This window comes from Barbatula barbatula, assembly GCF_947034865.1.
Source record: "Barbatula barbatula genome assembly, chromosome: 23".
Taxonomy (NCBI): domain Eukaryota; kingdom Metazoa; phylum Chordata; class Actinopteri; order Cypriniformes; family Nemacheilidae; genus Barbatula; species Barbatula barbatula.
The window spans coordinates 16451034-16473326 of NC_136786.1; the positions used below are offsets into that span (position 1 = coordinate 16451034).

Here is a 22293-nt window from a genome sequence, read left to right on the forward strand (position 1 = left end):
TTTAGTTTCAAACCAATTTTGATTTAGCAAAAAAATCCTTGAAAAATGTCAACAATACCTGCATGCAAGTTTGAAACAAGACAGATGCTTGGGTCGACTTGACTTTACAGCAGATTCAACTTTCTTTTCATTTTGCCTTGAAACGTTTTGTCGTCTTCTTTAGATGTGCACACAGAAGCAGTACAGGCAGCGCTAGCCAAACACAAAGAGAGGAAGATGGCGGTTCCCATGCCATCCAAACGGCGTTCTCTAGTGGTACAGACCTCGATGGATGCCTACACCCCCCCAGGTGAGCTTCTCATCTGACTCTTATTCACAACTTATTTTTAAAGTCAACATGAATTCAGAATTCACTCAATTTACTTAACTACAGGATACATTTTTGTAACAAAACATTGTTACATTTTTGTTATGTGTTTACAATTAAAACAAGTGAATGTCATTTCATGTTGACTTTAATCGCACTTGTCCACCTTCTGGGCTGAGTGTTGAGTGGGTCTGAGTGACTCTCACTAGGCCTCTCCCCCCTCTCCTCTCTGCCCCCCCTGACAGACACCTCGTCCGGCTCGGAGGAGGAGGGCGGCCAAGGTGAGGGAACCCCCACCTCCAGCCAGGGCAGCGTCAGCATGGAGCACTGGATCAGCCGGGCCATCCACCAAGGTTCCACCACCTCCTCCTCCTCGTCTTCGACGCAGAGTGGGGGCAGCGGAGCCGCCGTACGCCTGGCCGACGTCCTCGCTCAAACGCATGTCGGCAAATCAGGTAACTCCCTCCTCGACAAGCCCCTCCTCCACCTGGTCTCCTTCAGCCGATCACTCCTACACTTCCTGCCATGCTTCTAAACCCCGCCTCCTTCGCCTGTGTGTGCTGTCCGTTTTGCTTTGTAACAAATATCTCTGTGCTGTCGCTAAACCACGCTATCTGTCATAAACAAAGTCCAGTGCTAATCGTACAGAAATTATATCTGGTGAGAAGTTTAACTGCTGTTTGCTAAGATATGTCCGTAGGTTTATTATGTGAAGGGCTTAACCATGAGGACTTGTGTTGCAAAAGGAGTGCGTTGCTGCTACGTTATTTATTTGTTAATCATGTTTGTGTATTTTATGCTTTGCTAAAGTAAACATTTGGATTTCTGTAGAACGTTGTTGTTAATCCTGACGATTTTATTTCACAAAATACACTTTAAAATGATACAGTTTAAAATGATAGCATTTGTTGGATCTTTAATTGTCATTTCATGACATTACCGTTAATTTTAAATTAAAAGTAAATCATTTTACTTTTAATTATTTTACTAGGCTACTAGTAAAAACATTTTGTTTTTTTATTAAACATTTAACCTATTTTAAGATAATTTAAGTGGCCAAAAATATATATAATGTCATCTAAAATTCAGTACATTATGTATATAATGTAAAAAATGTTGTTAAAATAATGAAAAAATATATATATATATATAATGTATGAAAAATATTGTGGTATTCTATTATTGCTAATTTTACATATAAATTATAATTTTTTTTAATTAAAAGAAGTTTAAATATATACTATGTGTGTGTGTGTGTGTATATGTATATATACACATAGTATATATTAAAGCTGCTTTGGAACAATGCAAATTGTGAAAAGCGCTATATAAATAAAATTGAGTTGAATATATATATATATGTAGCCCAAAAAAAGTTATTGTTGAGCCCTGAAGGGACAAACCTAACGCACTCAAATACACAGAGGCGGTAACAAACGTCCTCTTTTTCTCTTCAAAGTAGTCTGGACTAGCCTGTGTCGCACAGATGTTAAATCTATCCAGACGATTTGAAATGTAAACGGAGAACGCAACAGGAAGATGAACATTTTTACAGCCACTCTCCCCTCCTCCACCTCGGAGGCCAAAGAAAGACGCCTCATTTTTAAAAGCCTCACGAACCTTGTGTTTCCAGAGGGCTTAATGTTGTGGACTGTGGCTAAATAATGAACACTAGTGTATTAATAGAGCCGTGATGTTATCTGGGAGAACCCTGTGGTGAAGTTCAAAGCCAGATGAAGGAAACTCATCTCTTTCGCTCCATCCTGTTCAATCCCGTCCTCTGTCTGTTTTTAAGTTCTCTTCATGGTTTGATTCTGTTCTCGACGCTCTACCCCTGTTTCCCGTTCCTCTTTTATTTCCCTCTGTCTGTATTTTTTGTGTTTTCAACCAACCTGCGTTCACTTCCTATTAGTTCCTCCCGCGTTATAATGTTATGGTACCATCTAAAAGCAGACCGCGAACCTCAAGAGAGCTGGACACTTTTTTTAGAACACGTCCTGGATTATTAATATCTCTCTAGGACAAACACTTTTTTCCGTGCAGCATTTCCGAGAGTATTGTGCAGGTCGTTCCTCCAAACGATTGTCCTGTTTTGTTTGTTTTTGGCGAATTCGGGAGAAACATGGCAGTGTGTATGAACTGTGGGCGCTCCTGCCGGAATGCTGAATCATATCCACCTTCCTCGTACCCCTTCCCTCTCCATGCAAGATGTCAGAGTGCCCGGCACTCTGTCGGGATCATGGCGCCGTCCATGCTCAGCTCATCAGCCCCGTCCCTCCCGCCCATCCATGCCCGCGGTCAGCGAGGAAGCGGACGGTTCTAAGGTTCTGGTTCTCCCCTCCTCCCTTCCCCATCCAGGGCCGATCGCTCACCTCTCGTTGAAGAGGAAAACTATGCTCAGCCTAGCAGAGAACGGAAACTCGCTGCGGCGCTCCTGCGAGTTCGGGTCCGATCTTCTTTGGCCGCCGCCCTTGGAGTCGGATGGTCAGTATACGCCCCCCAAATTCAAACACACAACTTCACACAAACACGACACTGACCCCCATCGTCCGATCATTTAGACTGCTTTGACGTCTTTGTGTTCTCCGTGTGGTTATTTCTGGAGTGCGGGGGCTGACCGGACCCCTCGGTGTGTTTGTGTTTGGAGTTGCGTACTGTGAAGTTTATGATCGTGTGTGTGTGAACATCAGCTACTGTGTGCAGTAAAATGGTGAAAGGGATTTTTCATCAACAATTTTTGAGATACAGTCTGTCTGAATAGTGACTGTGTAGGTTGTTTTTTCTTAATATTACAGTTTTTTATTCATCGTAAACGTCTGCTTTTAGATGATTCGTTCGTGATTCGTTCGTCTTTCGTTCTATTTGTGTGTTGCTCGCTCCTCGTGTCCTTACACCGTGTCTACACCTGACGCGACCGGCAAGATGCGACATGACAAAAGACTTTAGAACCCATTGGAAGTTTAAAATGTGTTTGGTGTAGACACGGTGTTAAAGGGACAGTTCACTCAAAAATTAAAATTCAGTCATGGTTTAATCACCCTCTTCTATGGCTTTGGGTGAGTAAATGATGACAAAACTTTCATTGTTGGGTGAGCTAGTCCTTCAGCTGTCAGTGTGTGATCCGTCTTTATATATCTGTTAGAAATGCATGATTATTAGATGTTGTGAGTTGTGTTGACCTTCAATAATGTATAGTATAATGTAAGGAAGTCATAAATGTAAAATGCTTCGTGTTTTTGTACAACCGTTGCAATTTCCTTGGCTTTATAATAGCAATAATGTTATTTTTGTTGTGATGATTTAGTAATTTTAAGACAAAAGTGGGCACACTAAATAAACAAAACAGGACTGTCAAATCAGTGAATCATGATTAATATAAATACACATACATGAATATATTTAAGAAATACGTGTAATATATATTTATATTATACATATTATAATTGTTATGTTTAATATAAATGTATATCTTTTTATGTGTACATTATGTGTGTGTATTTATATTTACATGTACTGTAAGTTACGATTTATCAATTTAACAGCACCAAAACCAACTATTACATTTACTTAAGATTACGTGGCAATCATACTTGACTAACATAAAAAAAAAACTGAAATGCCAGTATTTCTTACGCATCCCTCTTGACTGCTGTTTGTCAGACTCTTCATGTCTCAGTGACGCACGTTCGCCAGCAGTTTCCCTCTTGTGACGCAAGATATCATTTTTATTTGTCTTGCTACGAGCACCTCTGGGCTTTGAGGAAACTCCTTTTCCAACACATTAGTGTTCGTGTCACCGAAGAGATGTGTTGGGGTGGAGAGAGAGTGAGAGATTGAGAGAAAGAGGGAGTTTAGGCCTGGGTTATTTTTAGCGTGTTACGCAAGGCTTCTAGCTGTTGGGTGTTTTCTCTTACATTCGTCCCTGATGATAAAGGCAGCAGATGAGGCAGGGAGGCGAGCGATGAGGCGGGAAGCGAGGTAAAATATGAGCCAGGAGGCTGGTTGAGGAGAAAGAGGCAAGATACAAGGGACGGTACGGGGCAGGGAGGCAGAACGGGAGGCAGTAGAGGAGCAGAGATTAGTGGTAATAGTGGATGGATGTCCAGTCCAGGGGTTGTGCCCCGTTGGACTTGTGTCCTCAGTCAGTCTCCTTCTGTACTTGGCAAGATTTAGACAAGCGGTATCTCTCTCTCTCTTTCTCTCTTGAAACAACCTCTAAATCTGTAAAGCTCACTCAAGACACTGTTTTTCATCGGTTTCCCTGCATATGGTTTTGAAGGCAATCAAGATCCATTAATAGGATTTGGTTCATGCAAATTGTTTCATAAATAAAATGTCATTTTAAATAAAAGTGACTAAAACTTTTAGAAATAAAAAAGAATCCTTCAGTTGCATTTATATCTAATTCCCATTTATAGGAAGTGTAGCGTTGATATACTCTTTTGTAATAATCTAGTTTTGGTATCAATGAATTATATCAGTCAGGAAAGCTCCTGGGATCTGTCAGAGTAAAGTTTTATTACATTGAAAAGCAGTTTGGCAGAACTAAAGCTACGCAGCTGAAAGCCTTTGACTGTGTCGTCCTTGGTCATGACGGCCGTTTCTGCCGTTTCTGTCAGGGCCATTTTAGGTGTCTTCTGGTAGAGGAGAAATCGAGTCCCCTCATTGGCATTCTTCTCATTCCCCGAGTCTAAATTTCAAACGGCCGGTTATTTCTCTCGGAGCGCTCGATTGGAGCAAGATGTAATGGAAGGAAACTTGTGTCACTTTATGAGCTTTTAGAGCACCCGCCGACATTTGCCGTTTGTGATGATAGAAAAAAACGGTATTTGACATGTATTTAGTTGACGGTCCACAGAATCATCTTCACAGCAGCATCATAATTATATAATATGCACCGGCCAAAGGCACAAAACATGAAAGAGACGTTTCAGCAACGACATTCATTTCGGCGGTTCTGAGCAAAATGAGAATGAGGCTACAGACAGCCGAGGATTTATGATCGGAGAGGGAGGGAAAACGTTGAGCGAGAACCCCAGAGGACTCGCCGGGTGGAAGTAACAAAGTTTAATTACAGAGAGGAAGAAAAAGCCTTTCTCTGTGTCTTTTGTTTTCTCGTGTTGCATGTTTTCCTCAAAACCACTTCCTGTCTGATTCCTCCCTCTGTTCTTGTTTTGTAAACTTGTAAACGGTGTGTCGATTAGTTATCAGAGGCTTGAATGAACCACCTCTCCTCATCTTCCCAAACCCAGAGAATCATTCGGCTCCTCCGGATGTCACCACTTACACCTCAGAACATCCCGTTCAGGTAGAGAGGCCGCAGGTGTCCACCGTGCCCAGAACCACGCCCAAATATGGCAACGCTGAACTGATGGAGACTGGAGATGGTAAGGATGAGGTTTATTTAGTTACACTATATTTGGTTCTGAAATAAAGATACATCTAGATGAAAATATAAAGGATGTTTGTGTTTGTGAGACACATCCAAAATGCATTTAATATCTTTTTATTAGTATGCGTTTCCTGGGAATCAAAACCACAAGTTAAATAGTGTAAATTATATATTTACTGCTGTTAGACTTTGCTTCGATTCTGTTAGAGTTGCGCATATAGTTAGTTTATAGCAGAGAAAAGCATCTTTCATGTTAAAAAACGATGAAAATCTGTGGTTTGGCTCAGACTAGATAAATAGCTGAAATGTTGGTGTGTTTTTTCAGGATGGGTATATTGTGGGTTGTACGATATTCAAGAAAATCTGTAATTGGCACTAACCTGGCTATGGAAAATCATGCTTTAACTGTGAACAAAAAATGCCATAAAATCTGTAGAAGAGACCTCACATGGGTATTTAAGCCACTAAATAACCGAATGGCAAGGTTGAAATTAGCACCAAATTGCCCATATAAATATAAAAGAGTACTGTAGTCACGAAATATTGTTAAAATATCATTATTGTGAATTATTTTGCCAATAATAAGCATGTTGTGAAAATCTGGTATTGCAAATTACAGCCTAATTTGTGAGTACGTTATTAAGTTTCAAGGCCAAGAAAACCCAGTGCGTGTTTCACCAGTTTGAGTTTAATATTCCCCACCACAACAGCTCAGAAGCTCAGATGATAAACAGCTCGCGCCGCAGGGCTCAGAGCTGATATCTGTGTTGATGGGTCTTGTGTGTTGAAGCTGTGATTGAGGGCATTGATCCCACTCTCATATTATTGCGCTTTAATTTGATCTCTTGGGGACGCCCCTGAAGGCCTCCTTCTCCCGCATCTGTCAGAGGCATTAATCAATAATGTTTGTAAAATTGATTTGTTAGGGCTAAGATGAAAATTGAGGTGTTGAATGAGGAAGTAAACACAGCAGCAGGGTGTAGAAACATCTTCATTGTGTGCATTCGGCCATCTGTCTAATCAGTTAATTAAGGCCAATGCTTTGAACCCGAGTGTGTGTGTGTCAGGTCAGGTACAGTACAGTAGATGACCACCTTGGTCTTTGTGATAGGGTCTGTATATGAAAGACAACATTTGTTTTTAGGGGTTCTGTGTGATTTTCGTAGATTCATGTGGTGTTTGCGCTCCACAGGCGTTCCGGTGAGCAGTCGCGTTTCGGCTAAAATCCAGCAGCTTGTGAACACGCTGAAGCAACCCAGGCGACCACCGCTCCGAGAGTTTTTTGTTGATGATTTCGAGGAGCTCCTTGAAGGTATGTGTTTGACTCCATCATTGAGTTTTGCTGAGGGATGATGCTACAAGCTCTTCGAAACACTGCTCGCCTGAATTATCATCATCATCCAGTTCTACTGTAAATATGATTCTTTGCTTCTGTATTGAATGCGTTTCCCCTTTTTACTTGCGTCATTCAGTCCAGCAGCCCGACCCTAACCAGCCGCGGCCGGAGGGCGCTCAGATGGTCACCATTCGAGGGGACCCACTGGGAGTGGTCACTAATTGGCCGCCATCTTTGGAAGCTGCGCTGCAACGTTGGGGTACCATCTCGCCCAAAGCACCTTGCCTGACCACCATGGACACCAATGGCAAACCACTATACGTCCTTACCTACGGTATATATAACTACAGCCATTCAGTAATAAAGCCATATATAACTGCAGTCTTTCTATTACACATTCTTATATAATGACAGCTTTACAGTAATATAGCCATTTACACTCTCTCTATTATTATACTTTTATGTATAACTGCTGTATTTGTATTATATACTCTTATGTAACTACAGCTATACAGTAATATAGCCGTATACAGAATTTCTATTATATACTCTTATATAACAACCGTAATATAACCGTATACCGTCTTTCTATTATATATTCGTATATACCTGCAGTCTATAAAATATTTATTCTCATATAACTACATCTATACAGTAATATAGCATTATACAGTCTTTCTATTATATTCTCTTATATTTAACTGCAGTTTTTCTTTTATATACTCTTATATAACGACAGCTATACAGTATATACAGCCATTATATACTCTTGTATACCTGCAGTCTTTATTACTGTATAGCTAAATAATATAAGCTATATACAGTCTTTCTATTATATACTCTTATATATGACAGCTATACAGTAATATAACCGTATACCATCTTTCTATTATATATTCGAATATACCTGCAGTATTATATTATTTATTCTTGCATAACTACAGCTATATAGGAATATAGACATTTACAGTCTTTCTATTATATACTCTTATATACCTGCACTCTTTCCTTTATACACTCTTATAAAACAACAGTTATACTTCAATATAGTCATATATAACTACAGCTTTACATTGATACCGTATAGTCATATAACTACAGCTATACATTGATACTGTATAGTCATATAACTACAGCTATACAGTAATATAGCCATGTGTAACTGCAGTCTACTTCCCATTCCTCTTAAAGAAGTACAGCGTTATGGTAGTGTAGCTGTATATAACTACAGTTGTCTATTTGAGGCTACTGATTATACTATTAATGTATATCAGTTTGTCTTGTTTTATTTGGCAAAGTTTACTTTGAGAGGCAGATCATTACAATACAATGCTTGTTTGGTGTTGTGCAGTTTGTGTGTGTGTGTGTGTGTGTGTGTGGTTCCAGCATATTATCTGATTTCTCATTGAGCTTGCTGGTGAGACTTCACGGGTGAGAATGTGTAGAAGGGTTTGCTGTGTGTATGTTGTAGTGGTTGGTTAATTATTTCTCCATCTCTTCTTTTCTCTGGAGAGTGAAAATGATCATCAAGCTGTCAATGATTATCACGCCTGAGCATCATACACACACACACATACACACATACAGGCAGACACAGTTGACTCATCAGGAACGCTAAAGCCCAGACCAATACACACAACCAGACCTCTTTCCCTCCTCACTTTCCCTCCACACATGCTGTGTGATCCAAGACATCTCTTGACAAGAAATGGCGGTGGTTGTTTCAGAACCCACAGGGGAACATCAATCCACACCTCAGCTGGTTAAAATCCCTTCCCCAAATCAAAAGAGTAATGAACTTCACACTGAACGCATGTCGTGCGCACCCTCCAGAACACCCTCCATACTCAAGAGTTAAATACAGATAACGTCAGGTACAAAATTCAGCAGGACAAACAATACCCAGTAATGAAATGCCAGCGTGTGACTCACAAAGATGCAATAAAACTGAATGAATATTTTCTCTTAGCCTGACCTTTTTCTTAAACCTTTTCGCCGTGAACTTTACTTTTGCAATGCAGGTTTACTTGGTTGACTGAGATGAACATAAGATCTTATTTAAATATACTTATATCGTTTTTTTTATTCCACACAGGCAAACTGTGGTCTCGGAGCATAAAAGTAGCTTACAACATTCTCCACAAACTAGGCACCAAGCAGGAGCCCATGGTCCGGCCGGGAGACCGGGTGAGTTTGCTCATGACCAGAACCTCAATTTTTTACAATTTAATGTGTAGTTCCGTACACAAATTTGTTTATGAACTTTCACAATTTGTTGGACATTATTGTCAGTGGTAATCGACAGCGTTCCACAATCATTCTTGTGTCATTCACACATATTCTCTTATCATTCGATGAGCAGGTGGCCCTTGTGTTCCCAAACAACGATCCAGCCGCCTTTATGGTCGCCTTCTATGGCTGTCTGCTGGCAGAGGTGGTGCCCGTACCCATTGAAGTGCCACTTACCAGAAAGGTGAGAATCTAAATATAATGTGACAATATGGACGCCCTAAACCGTGTGTATGGAAAACTTGAATGATTTGCTTAGGGTCACAAGATTGGCCTTTAAAGGGATAACTATTTTCATGTTGTTTAAAAACCTGTATATGATTCTTTCTTCTGTGTAACACAAAATCAAATATTTTGAGAAATGTCCATACGATGGCAGTCAACGGGGGCCGGTGTTGTTTGGTTACCAACGTTCTTCAAAATATCTTCTTTTGTGTTTCTGTAGAAGAAAGAAAGTCACACAGGTTTGTAAATGATGAAATATTTTTGGGTGAACAGTCACTTTAACAGCATAGAGCCTCTCACAATCCTCTATATCGCTGATGTCAAGCGTCAAATTGACAATCTTTAAAGCAGCAAGATATTACATGTATTTATTATTCATGTCCAAAGACTAAAGGTCTTGTGGAAACATCTGAATGGCTTGTTAATATTGTAGTCTATTTTAAGATGCGTTATCTTTTCTAAATGTCAGGTTAAACAAATCAGAGCGGAGCTCGTGGCAGATGAATGTATGTTGAAATTTTAGTGGTAGAAAGAGAGGCGGCGCTTTGGCAAGGATCAGCCCGATCCATCTTCACCTCAGAAATTCCAGGAAAGACCTGGAAACTGGCAGAACACTCTCTGGCTTCCTCTGCATGCCGAGAACCTCAGGAACCAATAAACGTCCGTCCAGTTCAGAAGCACCTGGGTGTTTTTCTGCATTTTTAACTTTATAGCCTAACTGCACAAAAAAGTGCTATCAGGGTGCAGTTACTGAATGTGGTTTAACCTTTAGAGTTCAAATGAAATGAAATTGTTTTCGAATTTGAGTATTAGGCTTCTGGAATGAGGAAAATGTTTGTCCAGAGAACGTAATACCTTCGTACTTTGTTGTTAATGAAAGAAAGGAGTTTGGGTATTTCCCTGATGCAGTTTAAAATGGGAAATTGACATTTCTAAGAAAGAGGTGATTTTGACACTCGCGAAGGAGTTATTCACAGTATGGTTTTATGAGTCAGCATCATTTGTGGTGTTTGTAATAAGTCGAGTGTCAGAAGCCTGCAGTGTATTTTTCTGCTGTACTGATGATGGATGTTCGCTGATCTGTCTCTCTGTGTGTGTGTGTGTGTGTGTGTGTGTATTAGGATGCAGGCAGCCAACAGATCGGCTTTCTTCTGGGCAGCTGTGGGGTAACTGTGGCTCTGACCAGTGACGCCTGCCACAAAGGCCTTCCAAAGGGACCCACCGGGGAAATTCCACAGTTCAAAGGTCAGTCTGTTAATGCAGGACTCTGTTTAAGTGATCTACGGAAGTCTATAATCTCACGCAGCCCCAATTTTGGCTTAATCCGGTGAAGAGCCGCCCTCAGCAAGAGACTGTTTAACTGACATGTAAAGTGACCAATCAGAGTAGGGCTTAAAAAAAGGCTATTAAGGTTTATCTGTAATACTTAATGCCAAAAGGAAAAACTGAAAAACTCTGTAACACTTTACTTAAAGCATATGTATAATGCATTATAAAAGTAGTTTTAATGTACGAGTTATGCCTTGTAATGCACCTTATAATGTATTGAAATGCATTATGAATAATTGTAACAACAGGTAATTTATTAGAACACTAATCAATTGTTACACTTGATCTTTTTTTAATTTGGTTATATTTATACATTTCATGTATTACAACACACTTTATGAACAATTATAATGCATCATATCATTTAATTTATTCACTTTATAATGCATTATACACAAAGGCTTTATGGAACGTGTTACCAAAAAGTTTTAAAAATTATTGCTTCGCTATCTCTGTCCATAACTAGCATTACAAAAAATGTTGACAAAAAGCAGATATGTGTGTGGGAGCTTTGTAATCCAAATTTCTGTCTGTCTAAAAGTATAAATTATGATTATTTCTCACAATGCAAATATATATAATTTGACTCGTATAATATGAAGTTTATTTGTTATCAACACCGCCAACAAAAGTCGGAGCATCTTGCAAAGATCGTGCTGACTATTTCATCCTCAAAACCATTTATTTACCAACAAAGTACCGTCTACATCATTCAAAACTTCATCCAGGAGTAGGAATGGCAAGTTTTGTATCAGTCTGACTGGAATTGGAGTCGCCTAAAAACATATACAGAAATATTGGCTTTGGTGTTTTAGCGCCTTTTTTGTATATATTGGTCAGTAAAAGGCCATGGGCATGCAGTCTGATATCAGGTTGTGTTCAGAAAGTTTGAATAGTTATGTATGGACCGGCAAAAAATAATTAAGAGAACGATAGGCTTTATTATGTTATCTAAGCGAGACTACCAGGAGTCAGCGTTTTTGGTCATGTCTGGGCCTCAGTAAAATGAGAGGGGGTATAAATAGAAAATGTCGATGTAATGAGTCTGCGATATTGTTGTAATGATTAAGAAGCCTCAAGAGGATTTTAATTTAACCAGAGACGGGGGAAAAGACACCAGCAGTAATTAAGCTGGACGCCGTAATTCTTTTGAATGCTCATTACCACTTCTAATGGTAATGATAGTCAAGGTTGAGTCATTGAGCTGTATGAATATTAATAGGCCGTGTGAATATTCATGTGATGATGTGTTATCTGTCCCACCCATCAGGATGGCCAAAGCTGCTTTGGTTCGTCACGGAATCCAAACACCTGTCCAAGCCGCCACGTGATTGGTTCCCTCACATCAAAGATGCAAATAATGACACAGCTTACATAGAGGTGAAGACTTGAATTTTGTTTTTTTCCGTAATACATCCAAACCATGAAATTAAGACCGTAATGGAAATATCACTTTACATGCCGTACACAAAATACTCCAGAAGCAAGTTTTGTCAAACGTTGCCCCTCCCGAGCCACTTTAATTGTTTAATGATCTCTGATCAGTGGATAAATTGCATGTCTCGTGCCCTACTCAGGCACACAAATCAATATTTCCTGTCAGCACGCCGGGCCCTGCAGTTCTCCATTAGAGAGCCGCTGGATAATGGACGATAAATGATTCATGTTTGTTTAATTGGGAAACGGGGCTCATGTAGGAGATGATGCTGGAGATGGGCTGGTCTCGTGTTATTGAACCAGTTTTGAGCGAGTCTCAACGCTCCTCAACAGATCCCAGAAATAGAGAGTTTATGCAAAGTGGGCGTGTGACGGGTATCCGGGACACAGGGGCGATGTTTGCCCTCCATTTTACTGTACACACAATAGCAGGCTGCTATACTGTGAATGTTCTTCTCACAAAACCTGTCAAGAACATGTTCGGCTTATACAAGAATGCATATTAGATTTTTCTTATACATTCATTTATTTAGAAAGTATATATACATATTATATAATAAATGCAGTATTATATATATGTATATGTATGTATATGTATGTATATGTATGTATATGTATGTATATGTATGTATATGTATATATATGTATATATATGTGTGTTTTGGAAACATGCATTTTTGTACTTATCTTAATATGACAAAGCACATTTTTCATATTAAATTCTCAAGCTCATAACGTGCAACATTTGATCTCCTTCGTGTAATGTGAGAAAATATTGACATGTTATTAAAATATTTGAAATATTTAATACTTACTACAGTTTTTTTAGTAACAAATATTTTGTCACAGTCATTTTTGTTACATTACATGAGACCGACGAGAAGAATGATGGGGATTAAAAATAAAAACAAAAGAAAAATGCCCAGATGCAGCATAGTTTTTTTATTAAAAATATTTTTTTAATAATTTAATACATTTTAAGATTTATTGATTACATTTTATTTGTTATTAATATTGATATTTTTTTGTTATTGAGCAATAATTGTTATATTTGGATTCAGGTTCAAATACAATCTGAAACATTCTCAACAATTTTCATTAGATCCACCATTACAGTAGATTGCATTACTGGCCATGACAACATTGTTTGTGAAGTAATGTAATATGTTGATGTTCGTGTCGATAATTGACATGTATTTAATGTTTTGTGTGTGTAATGGTTTACAGTACAAGACCTGTAAAGATGGGAGTGTTTTGGGTGTGACTGTGACACGGATCGCACTTCTTACACATTGCCAAGCTCTAACACAGTCTTGTGGATACACAGAAGGTGAATAAACACTTTATTACACAGATTCTTCCCTTATCGTAACATCACATGGTAAAACTGTCTGCTTCCTCTGCGTTTCAGCTGAAATCATAGTGAATGTATTGGATTTTAAAAAGGATGTGGGTTTGTGGCACGGCATCCTTACAGTAAGTTATCCCTTTGCAAATATGAATGTGAACAAATCTGAAGTTGCAGGTGGAACCGTGTAATATGTCAGTTCCACAGCGTGTAATGTGTCACTTCCTGTTTCACACAGAGCGTCATGAACATGATGCATGTGATCAGCATTCCCTACTCCCTGATGAAGGTCAATCCTCTGTCCTGGATCCAGAAAGTGTGTCAATATAAAGGTCTGTCAGTTAGAGATAATACCACTAATCAATACAAGTATATCATATTCACATAATGATATTTTTATTATCACAAAAACTACTTGCATTACACCAAATATGATATCTGTGAATACTTAGAGAACTTTGTAACTCAAGTCACCGTAACAGGTGATGTGGTGTCAGTGATATGCTTTTTCATGTCCAAGCAGATGGCTGTTCCTGTGATTGATATAATAAATTTGTTTTTATTTTCTGTGTGTATAGCTAAAGTGGCCTGTGTGAAGTCCAGAGACATGCACTGGGCTCTGGTCGCTCACCGAGATCAGAGGGACATCAATCTGGGGTCTCTGCGCATGCTGGTGATCGCAGACGGATCCAACCCATGTGAGCTTAATTATCTTGCTCCGGTTATTTAAAGGGACCACGCACTATTTTTATTCAGTCAGTTTGACGCTGCAAAATTAAAATAGTCTTTGAAATATAATAATTTGAAATGTATTTAAAAAACTTTCATTTTAAACAGAAGAAAACACTGTATGTGATACAGATCTTTCTCTCTCTTTTCTTCTACATCTCTGTCTGTCTCAGGAACCAATTGAGGTTTACACAGCTGGTTACTTGCTAAGCAGCCTGGAAAACCATATTATATAATAGAAATGTACACATATATATATATATATATATATATATATATATATACACTGTATATACCCAGAACTGATGAGTCAGTTAAAAGGCCAAAAAGGTGCCAGTTTGATATAGTAAAGATAAATATAACTAAATCTGCCAGCAAGATGAGAAATGAAAATGTTAAAGTACTCTAAATGGGTTATATCATGATTTACTTTTCTCATTTGAGATAAATGAAAAAAGCAGTTTGATTTAGACATGCTTTAAGATTCACAGCTCAAACACAAACACTTGCAAGAAAACAATTCAAACCCAATGTTCCCATTGTACCCTACAGAGTAATACTTTTAAAAGTGAAAGCTGTTTTAAATGCACGACATGGTGCGTAATGTTCCCTCTGTTCCTCCGCAGGGTCCATCTCATCATGTGATGCGTTCCTCAATGTCTTCCAGAGCAAAGGTCTGCGGCCGGAGGTCATCTGTCCGTGTGCTAGCTCAGCTGAAGCCCTCACTGTGGCTATCAGGAGGTGGGTGGAGTGCTGACACACTGACCGCTCATTTACCCCGTAACGTCACCTCATAACCAGACTCGCACTCCAATACTGAACATTTTGTACTTTCCTTCCTTCTTTCCTGAGGTTCTCAATCCAAAGAATCACAACAATTACTGAAATATGGACAGAAAGCATATTTGTCCCGCTTCAACCGGTCAGACAGCCTGAATGAAGTTGATGGATCAACTAGAGGTGTTCGAGGCAATTTTCCAAAACCATTTACCAGAAAATAATGTTTTTTTAGGCCGTCTCCGTAATTACAGCTCTGACTAGTCCTGACATCTTTGCTTTGTGACCGAATCGAACCCGGTGACAGAATGCAGAGCATATGGTTTTCATTCCACAGGATTAAGTTCTGTTTGCAGGACGTTTTTACAGACCCTCTCTCTCTCTCTCTCTCTCTCCCGTGACAGTTTATGGATGAGAACAGATTTGTGAATCTGAACCAAAAGTGAAGTCTAATAAAAGAGCATTCTGTTAGTCTAGTGGCGTTAATGAAAACATCTCAATCCAGTGAAGTCAGAGGAAAAAGTCGTTCCAAAGTCGAGCAGCGATAAGTTAGTGCTGTTTTTGTCACGAAGGAAATGACATCATGTTATTTGTCACTCGCAGATGTAAAAAACAAACTGCGAGTGAGCTCGTTTTTCACTCCCACACACATTTTTAATGGGTTTGGGTTGGTCCATGTGGTCAACAGAATGTTTTTCACTTCGGTAATAATTTTCCTTCTCGGATTTAATGTATCTCAAGCATTACCTCACTTTCAGAGTTTTAGATCATTGGATATAAAGTAATTCACATATTATAATTACACTTGACATAAATCTTAAAGGTCCCGTTCCCTGCGATTGCATTTTCAACCTTTAGTTTGCGTGTAATGTTGCTGTTAGAGCATAAACAGATGTATTGTCTTTAACAGAATTCGCTTTTTAAGGACTACAGAGAACGGCTGGAATCGGACTACAGCCCTTTACTTCCTGGGTACATGATGTCACTGTTCCGAGTGCTTTTAATACCAAAAAAGGGCGTAACAGCTTCCGTGACTTTAAAATCGGCTTTGAAAGCTGTAATACACTGATATTGTGTGTTTGTGCGCATAACTCTAAAACACTTCTATGAAACGTCCTGTGAAGTCCTGCTTGCAAATGTCTCCTGGTCAATCTGCTTGTTTTATTATCCAATATAAAAAGGCAAAACAAACGCTTCTGTTATTAGTGTTAATATAACCGATCTGATGGCATTCGGTCTGGTGTCATTTCCCTCGCTATAGTAGGAGAATAAATAGCGATCTCTTACAAAGAGTGCCGTTTGCACATGCACTAGCAGACCTCTGTTACACTTTGATCGATCCGCATGTTTTTAACTGATAAAGTAAAGATGATGCCAAACTTTATATATACGCGTTCACTGAGAGGGGCACCGACCAATCACAACAGCCTGAGAAGCGGAAGCTTGCTGATGTGGTATGGGTGGGACATCTTCAACCACACTCGAAGCGGGGAGCCAATCACATGGTCAGCTTTACCAATAAGAGCGCTTCGGAAGGAGGGACTTCATATAGACCGGAGGAAATCCAGTCGTTTTGTTAGAAGAGGGACAGCGATGCACAATAGACTAGAAATATGTGTAATATAGTGTTTTTTAAAATTAGATACATGAACATCCATTGTTAAGCACCCAAAAACATAATCAAAGCCTCAAAAACAGCAAGAAAACGGGTTCTTTAAAGGGACAGTTCACCCAAAAATGAAAGTTCTTTTCATAATTCACTCATCCTTTCTTCAAGACTTTCTTTCTTGTGCAGAACACAAAAGAAGATATTTTGAAGAATGTTGGTAACCAAACAACGTTGACCCTCATTGACTTCCATTGTATGGACACATTTCACAAAATCTCAACTTTTGTATTGCACGGAACAAAGAGTCATATCTGGGTTTTGAACATCATGAGGGAGAAAAAATGATGACAGGGTTTTTATTTTGGGGTTCCTTTAAGAATGCACAGCTGACCTTAAGACACACGTGGGGGCGGGGCTTGTGCTGTCCCTCAAAACTACCAAATCAGCTTATTTTTCTGCTTCACACTGCATTAGAGTCACACTGCAAGTCTAGATTTAACCGTAATGCCATAAAGCTTTTAAAGCCCTTAGTGGTATATCTCTGAGATGGTGTTTTATCTCTTGATTTAGGCCTACTGATGACAGCAACCAGCCACCGGGTCGAGGGGTTCTCTCCATGCAGGGATTGAGCCACGGTGTGATCAGAGTTGATTCGGAGGAGCGCTTGTCTGTACTGACCGTGCAGGACGTGGGCACCGTCATGCCAGGAGGTACGCACGTTTACAAACACGTATACAATAAAAACTGATGGATCGAACGCGAATGTTTTCTTATGTGAACCCTAAATCTAATCAAAGGACACAGCAATAAAACATCCGTGTGTGTTTCTCTGTGTTGAGTGTGTAATGTGTTTATTGACGTTGTCCCGGTGCAGCTCTCATGTGTGTGGTCAAACCAGAGGGAGTTCCTCAGCTGTGCCGAACAGATGAGATCGGAGAGCTGTGCGTGTGTTCCATCGCCACGGGAATGTCGTATTACGGGCTGTCGGGCATGACAAAAAACACCTTTGAGGTTTGTGTCCTATCAGGCCGAGATCGATTCGGCCGAAGTTAATTGCAATCATTTACCCAGAATTCTCCAGGCCTCTGCTCGGACAGATTATAAAGGTTCATATCATCAAAGTCCTTGGCGTTGGCTTTCGGGGCGAATTGCTCTAAAATTGTGGAGCATTTTCTATAAGGCCAGTTTATACAGAGTCTGAGACAACTAAATGACACGCGTTTAAAAGCATTCACAAACAATTATCGGAAACCATCTTTGTTTTTCTCTTGAAGAAAGTGTATACACCTGAACAAATTGTCTGGCATTGTCAGATTGAAGGAACAGAACTGACGATAACCAAAAGCTTCTATGATGCGTTGTGAGTTTCCATGGAGCAAATGTTTAGTGGACTAGAATAATATTGACCAAGGGACAGTGCTAGATAAAAAGACTCCTTGAGCAGTGCAGTTAACAAAAACCAAGAAGTGGATTGAAGCGGACACACCCTCGATTTACAAACAGTACTGTACGGTAGTTTAAAAAAATCTAGGCCTTATATGTAGTTTATTCCTCATTTTTAGGTGTTCCCCATGACCAGCTCTGGAGCTCCGATCAGCGAGCTTCCCTTTACCCGGACGGGGCTGCTGGGGTTCATCGGCCCGGGTGGGCTGGTCTTTGTATGCGGAAAGATGGATGGTCTGATGGTGGTGAGTGGGCGAAGACACAATGCGGACGATATCGTTGCCACAGCGCTGGCAGTGGAGCCCATGAAGTTTGTGTACAGGGGCAGGTGAGGATGAAAAGCCTTAAAAACAAACAAACATTGTGTATTCCGTCACAAAGGGGTGGTTACTATTAATAGCATGTGGACATGTTTGCTTTGGACACGCAGAGTGTAAATTAAATAGATGTAACACCTGCTGTGGCCGCCGTGAGGAGGTGTGTGTCTGTGTGCTGTATTAACCTTGTTGTTTTGCAGTTGTGTGAGTGGAATTATCTCGGTTTACTCAAGAGTGAGGAATCAGAAGTGTTATAGTAAAAATTAAAGGTTAACAATGAGAAGTCTGATTCATTATTCACGAATTGCTTTTAATGAACAGGTTAGAAATGGTCATTGCTCAAGTATACAGAGAAATCTGTAACCCCACTACTAAATATCAAAATTATTTTGCAGTATATTTTTATAGATGTCATAAAGAAATATGCTGTATTTAAGTTTAGTTTGCTTTGCAAAAAATATTTATTCATTTTTAATAGCTGGAAAATGATACCACTGTAATGAAACTTCATGACAGCTATAAATTCTTGAAACCACTTTTGCTGGAAAAACACTATTCTGTGTGATGTGCTGAAAAAATAAGAGACCATTCAAAATTTTCATTGAATCTGCATTTCTAGATGTATTGTGGTCATTCCAGTCCAGTGTCTGTTGAATTTGAACAAGATCAAACCTTGGGAGTTACGTAAAGTCATCCAACAGCAATGTGAAAGATTAACAGTATGACAAGACACACGAAAACTTTGATAAAAATCCAGGTTATCACATGAAAATCTTTTTTTAACTTTTCCTAAATACACAAATATTACTGTTGTATTGCATAAAAGTGAATATGAACGAGTTTTCTTTGCAGTATTTGAGCATTTTTACTGTTATTCTCCGGTTTTCATTTTCTTCCAATAAATGCAAATTGAAAGATAATTTTTATTGGAAATTTGGGAGAAATATTGCTAGTAGTTCACAAAATGAAACTGAAATGTTAATTTTACCTTTACCCATACCTACAAATAAAAAAAGTAAATTCAGAAAAGATTTTTTCGCAGCTGTTAATGTTTCCCATGTAATATCAAAAGTAGATTTTAAATACATTTCTTTTCTTCAGGATAGCGGTATTTTCCGTCACAGTCCTGCACGATGAGAGAATTGTGGTGGTTGCCGAGCAGAGGCCGGACTCCACAGAGGAAGACAGCTTCCAGTGGATGAGTCGTGTTTTACAGGTATGTGTTCGTTTGACACGATCCCTTACTGGGATATGTCCTTTTGACACGCTCCCTTTAAGATTGACCATTGACACCTAGTCTAATGGGAGTCACCTTGATTGCTGTGGAACCCCAATCAACATTCAAACAATTACAGATTATGCTCCTTTTGACCTGCGTACTTTCTGTCAGCAGTTTATAAGAGTACTTATAATAACAAGGTGCACTCGGGCACAAAAGCTGGCCTTTAATGTCACACACTCAAACGGTTCCGTTCCAGGCCTTTGTTGCAGGTCATTAATCTTGCAAATACGGTATTTTTTTCCCACCGCTTCCTGAATTCCTGTTTGGTAATTCGGTTCCCCCCGAGGCACCGGTAAAGGTCACCGCCCGCATCGGATCTCGACTGGAAGCTTCTTCTCGGCTCCTTACAGATGCTCTGAAGTCTATTTTTAACCTCACCTGACAACCCAATACGTTTCGTTCTGCAGGCGATAGACAGCATCCACAATGTGGGGGTGTTTTGCTTGGCTCTGGTGCCCGCTAACACCCTTCCCAAGACGCCTCTGGGAGGAATCCACCTGTCGGAGACCAAGCAGCTGTTTTTGGAAGGCTCCCTGCATCCCTGTAATGTCCTAATGTGCCCTCACACCTGCGTCACCAATCTGCCCAAACCCCGACAGAAACAGCCAGGTCTGTCTGCCGCAAGGTCACCTCTGATGTCAGACAGAATACGAGCTGTCAGAATGCTGTGTGTGTGCTGTACTCGGTTTGTTTTGTTTGTGTAAGTGATGTACTTTCTGGTGCTCCCGCAGAGATCGGTCCTGCCTCTGTGATGGTGGGGAACCTGGTGTCAGGGAAGAGGATCGCCCAAGCCAGTGGCAGAGATCTGGGCCAAATCGAAGACAATGATCAGGCAAGGAAGGTGTGTGTGTGGTACCACAGGGCCTCGATTTTCATCCACCCATCCATCCATCTGTGTGCAACCTCGCTTCCATCCTCCCCCAACCTTTAACAAATGGAGTCCAATCCAGTCACGATAGGTGCAAAAACGGCAGTTTTCTGTTTGGCTTTAAATCCACATTTTGCTCTGGGCACTCTGATGTTTTGGAAAATATATAATATATAAATATATAATATATTGAAAATATATATTTTGTTTCTTTTACAAAATTTATGACATTTTTGTGACAAACAGTGCTGCTGCCTTTTGTTTTGTTTTTATTGAAAACGTGGCACCAAATACACAATTTTAGTGTTAACAAATCGATTCATCTCGATTCATCGATTCTAAAACAATTTTTTTTGTTATATAATATGTGTGTGTGCCGTGTATATTTCATGTGTATTAAAATGCACACTTATACATGTGTGTGTGTGTGTGTATATAAAAATGATTTACATATTATATAAACAAATATTTAATTTGGAATCGATTAATCACGAATAATCAATTTGACTTGCTCTATCAATATTTTGGTTTAAAAATATATATTTAGTTTGTTTTACAATATGACGTTAAAGCAAACTTTGTCCTACATTTAGCAACAAGATCAAGTCTCTGCATCTTTGCAGATATATTTATGTTTGCACACACATCAGAGAAGGTCATGTTATAATTTTACAATTTCACTTGAACATGTAATTGCAGTTCCCCTTGATGACCAACTTATTACTCTCTTTTAACACTTGTCGAGTGTTAATGTTAGATCTGTGTGGATTTGTGTCGAAAAAAAAAGTCTTGACAACTTGTCAAACCTCTTGCCCTCAGCCAGGGCTATTCTTGACCCAACCCCGACACGGGAAAATAGAGCTTTACAAATTACGATTGTATGATTCCTAAACTTGGCCACCTAAAAAGCTTTTGATAGCTGTTGAATTTTGTGGAAAACTTTGAGTGCTCCATTAGAGTAATTATTTCACACTGGGCTCTGTTCGGGAGGGCTTTTATTTCTTTTGCGCTATAAGCGTCGAGTTGATTTCTTTGGTTTTGCTGCGCTGTCACTCAACCACCAGCACAAATACAATCCATTACTCTGCTCTGTCATGCTGAAAGATGGCGGCCATTTTTCCATCAGACGTCCATTGTGCACGACACCGTAACCTTAGCACACACTCAAACTCATCAGCGCAGCTGCCGACCTCACACACACCCATGCACAAACGTGCACGCACACATATGCTCATGCACATTTGAACAAACATGTGCACAGACCCACAAGTGCACACACACATCATCAGCCCACGTTCTTTAGTGCTTCAACAGCTGTTGACTGATGTCTCCTGCATGCCTTTCACATTCTCTCTCTCATTCCCTCACACCCGAGCTTGCATGGGTATGTGCCGTCTGACACCAACAAATGTTACCTTCGCCATCTGCGCCACTCAAAGAATCACAGCCACGCATGTTTTCCATTTTTACGCCCCGAAGCTTGTGTTGGATTTTTTTTTCCTGTTACCATCCATTCATACCCATGAAAATCAGGCCTGTTGAGTGAATGGAAACAGTTTTGTTTCATACTTATGAAGGAGGATTGTGAGTCGTGTGCAAGATGAG

General features: G+C 39.7%; 1 protein-coding gene across 2 annotated transcripts in view; it reads left to right on the forward strand.

Annotated features, from left to right (window-relative positions):
• The window catches only part of dip2ca (disco-interacting protein 2 homolog Ca), a 91867-nt gene that overhangs the window by 54358 nt on the left and 15216 nt on the right, over positions 1-22293 (forward strand). The window contains exons 4-23 of one of the 2 annotated variants that reach the window (XM_079487747.1): positions 164-289; positions 517-762; positions 5560-5694; positions 6892-7011; positions 7172-7369; positions 9131-9222; positions 9398-9508; positions 10671-10794; positions 12149-12258; positions 13543-13645; positions 13727-13791; positions 13902-13995; positions 14242-14361; positions 15019-15133; positions 17349-17488; positions 17653-17789; positions 18341-18549; positions 19640-19754; positions 20228-20429; positions 20552-20661. In XM_079487747.1, the coding sequence (XP_079343873.1) occupies positions 164-289; positions 517-762; positions 5560-5694; positions 6892-7011; positions 7172-7369; positions 9131-9222; positions 9398-9508; positions 10671-10794; positions 12149-12258; positions 13543-13645; positions 13727-13791; positions 13902-13995; positions 14242-14361; positions 15019-15133; positions 17349-17488; positions 17653-17789; positions 18341-18549; positions 19640-19754; positions 20228-20429; positions 20552-20661 (2672 nt within the window). The remainder of the gene's footprint in view (positions 1-163; positions 290-516; positions 763-5559; positions 5695-6891; positions 7012-7171; positions 7370-9130; positions 9223-9397; positions 9509-10670; positions 10795-12148; positions 12259-13542; positions 13646-13726; positions 13792-13901; positions 13996-14241; positions 14362-15018; positions 15134-17348; positions 17489-17652; positions 17790-18340; positions 18550-19639; positions 19755-20227; positions 20430-20551; positions 20662-22293) is intronic. The other variant, XM_079487748.1, reaches the window with a different exon arrangement.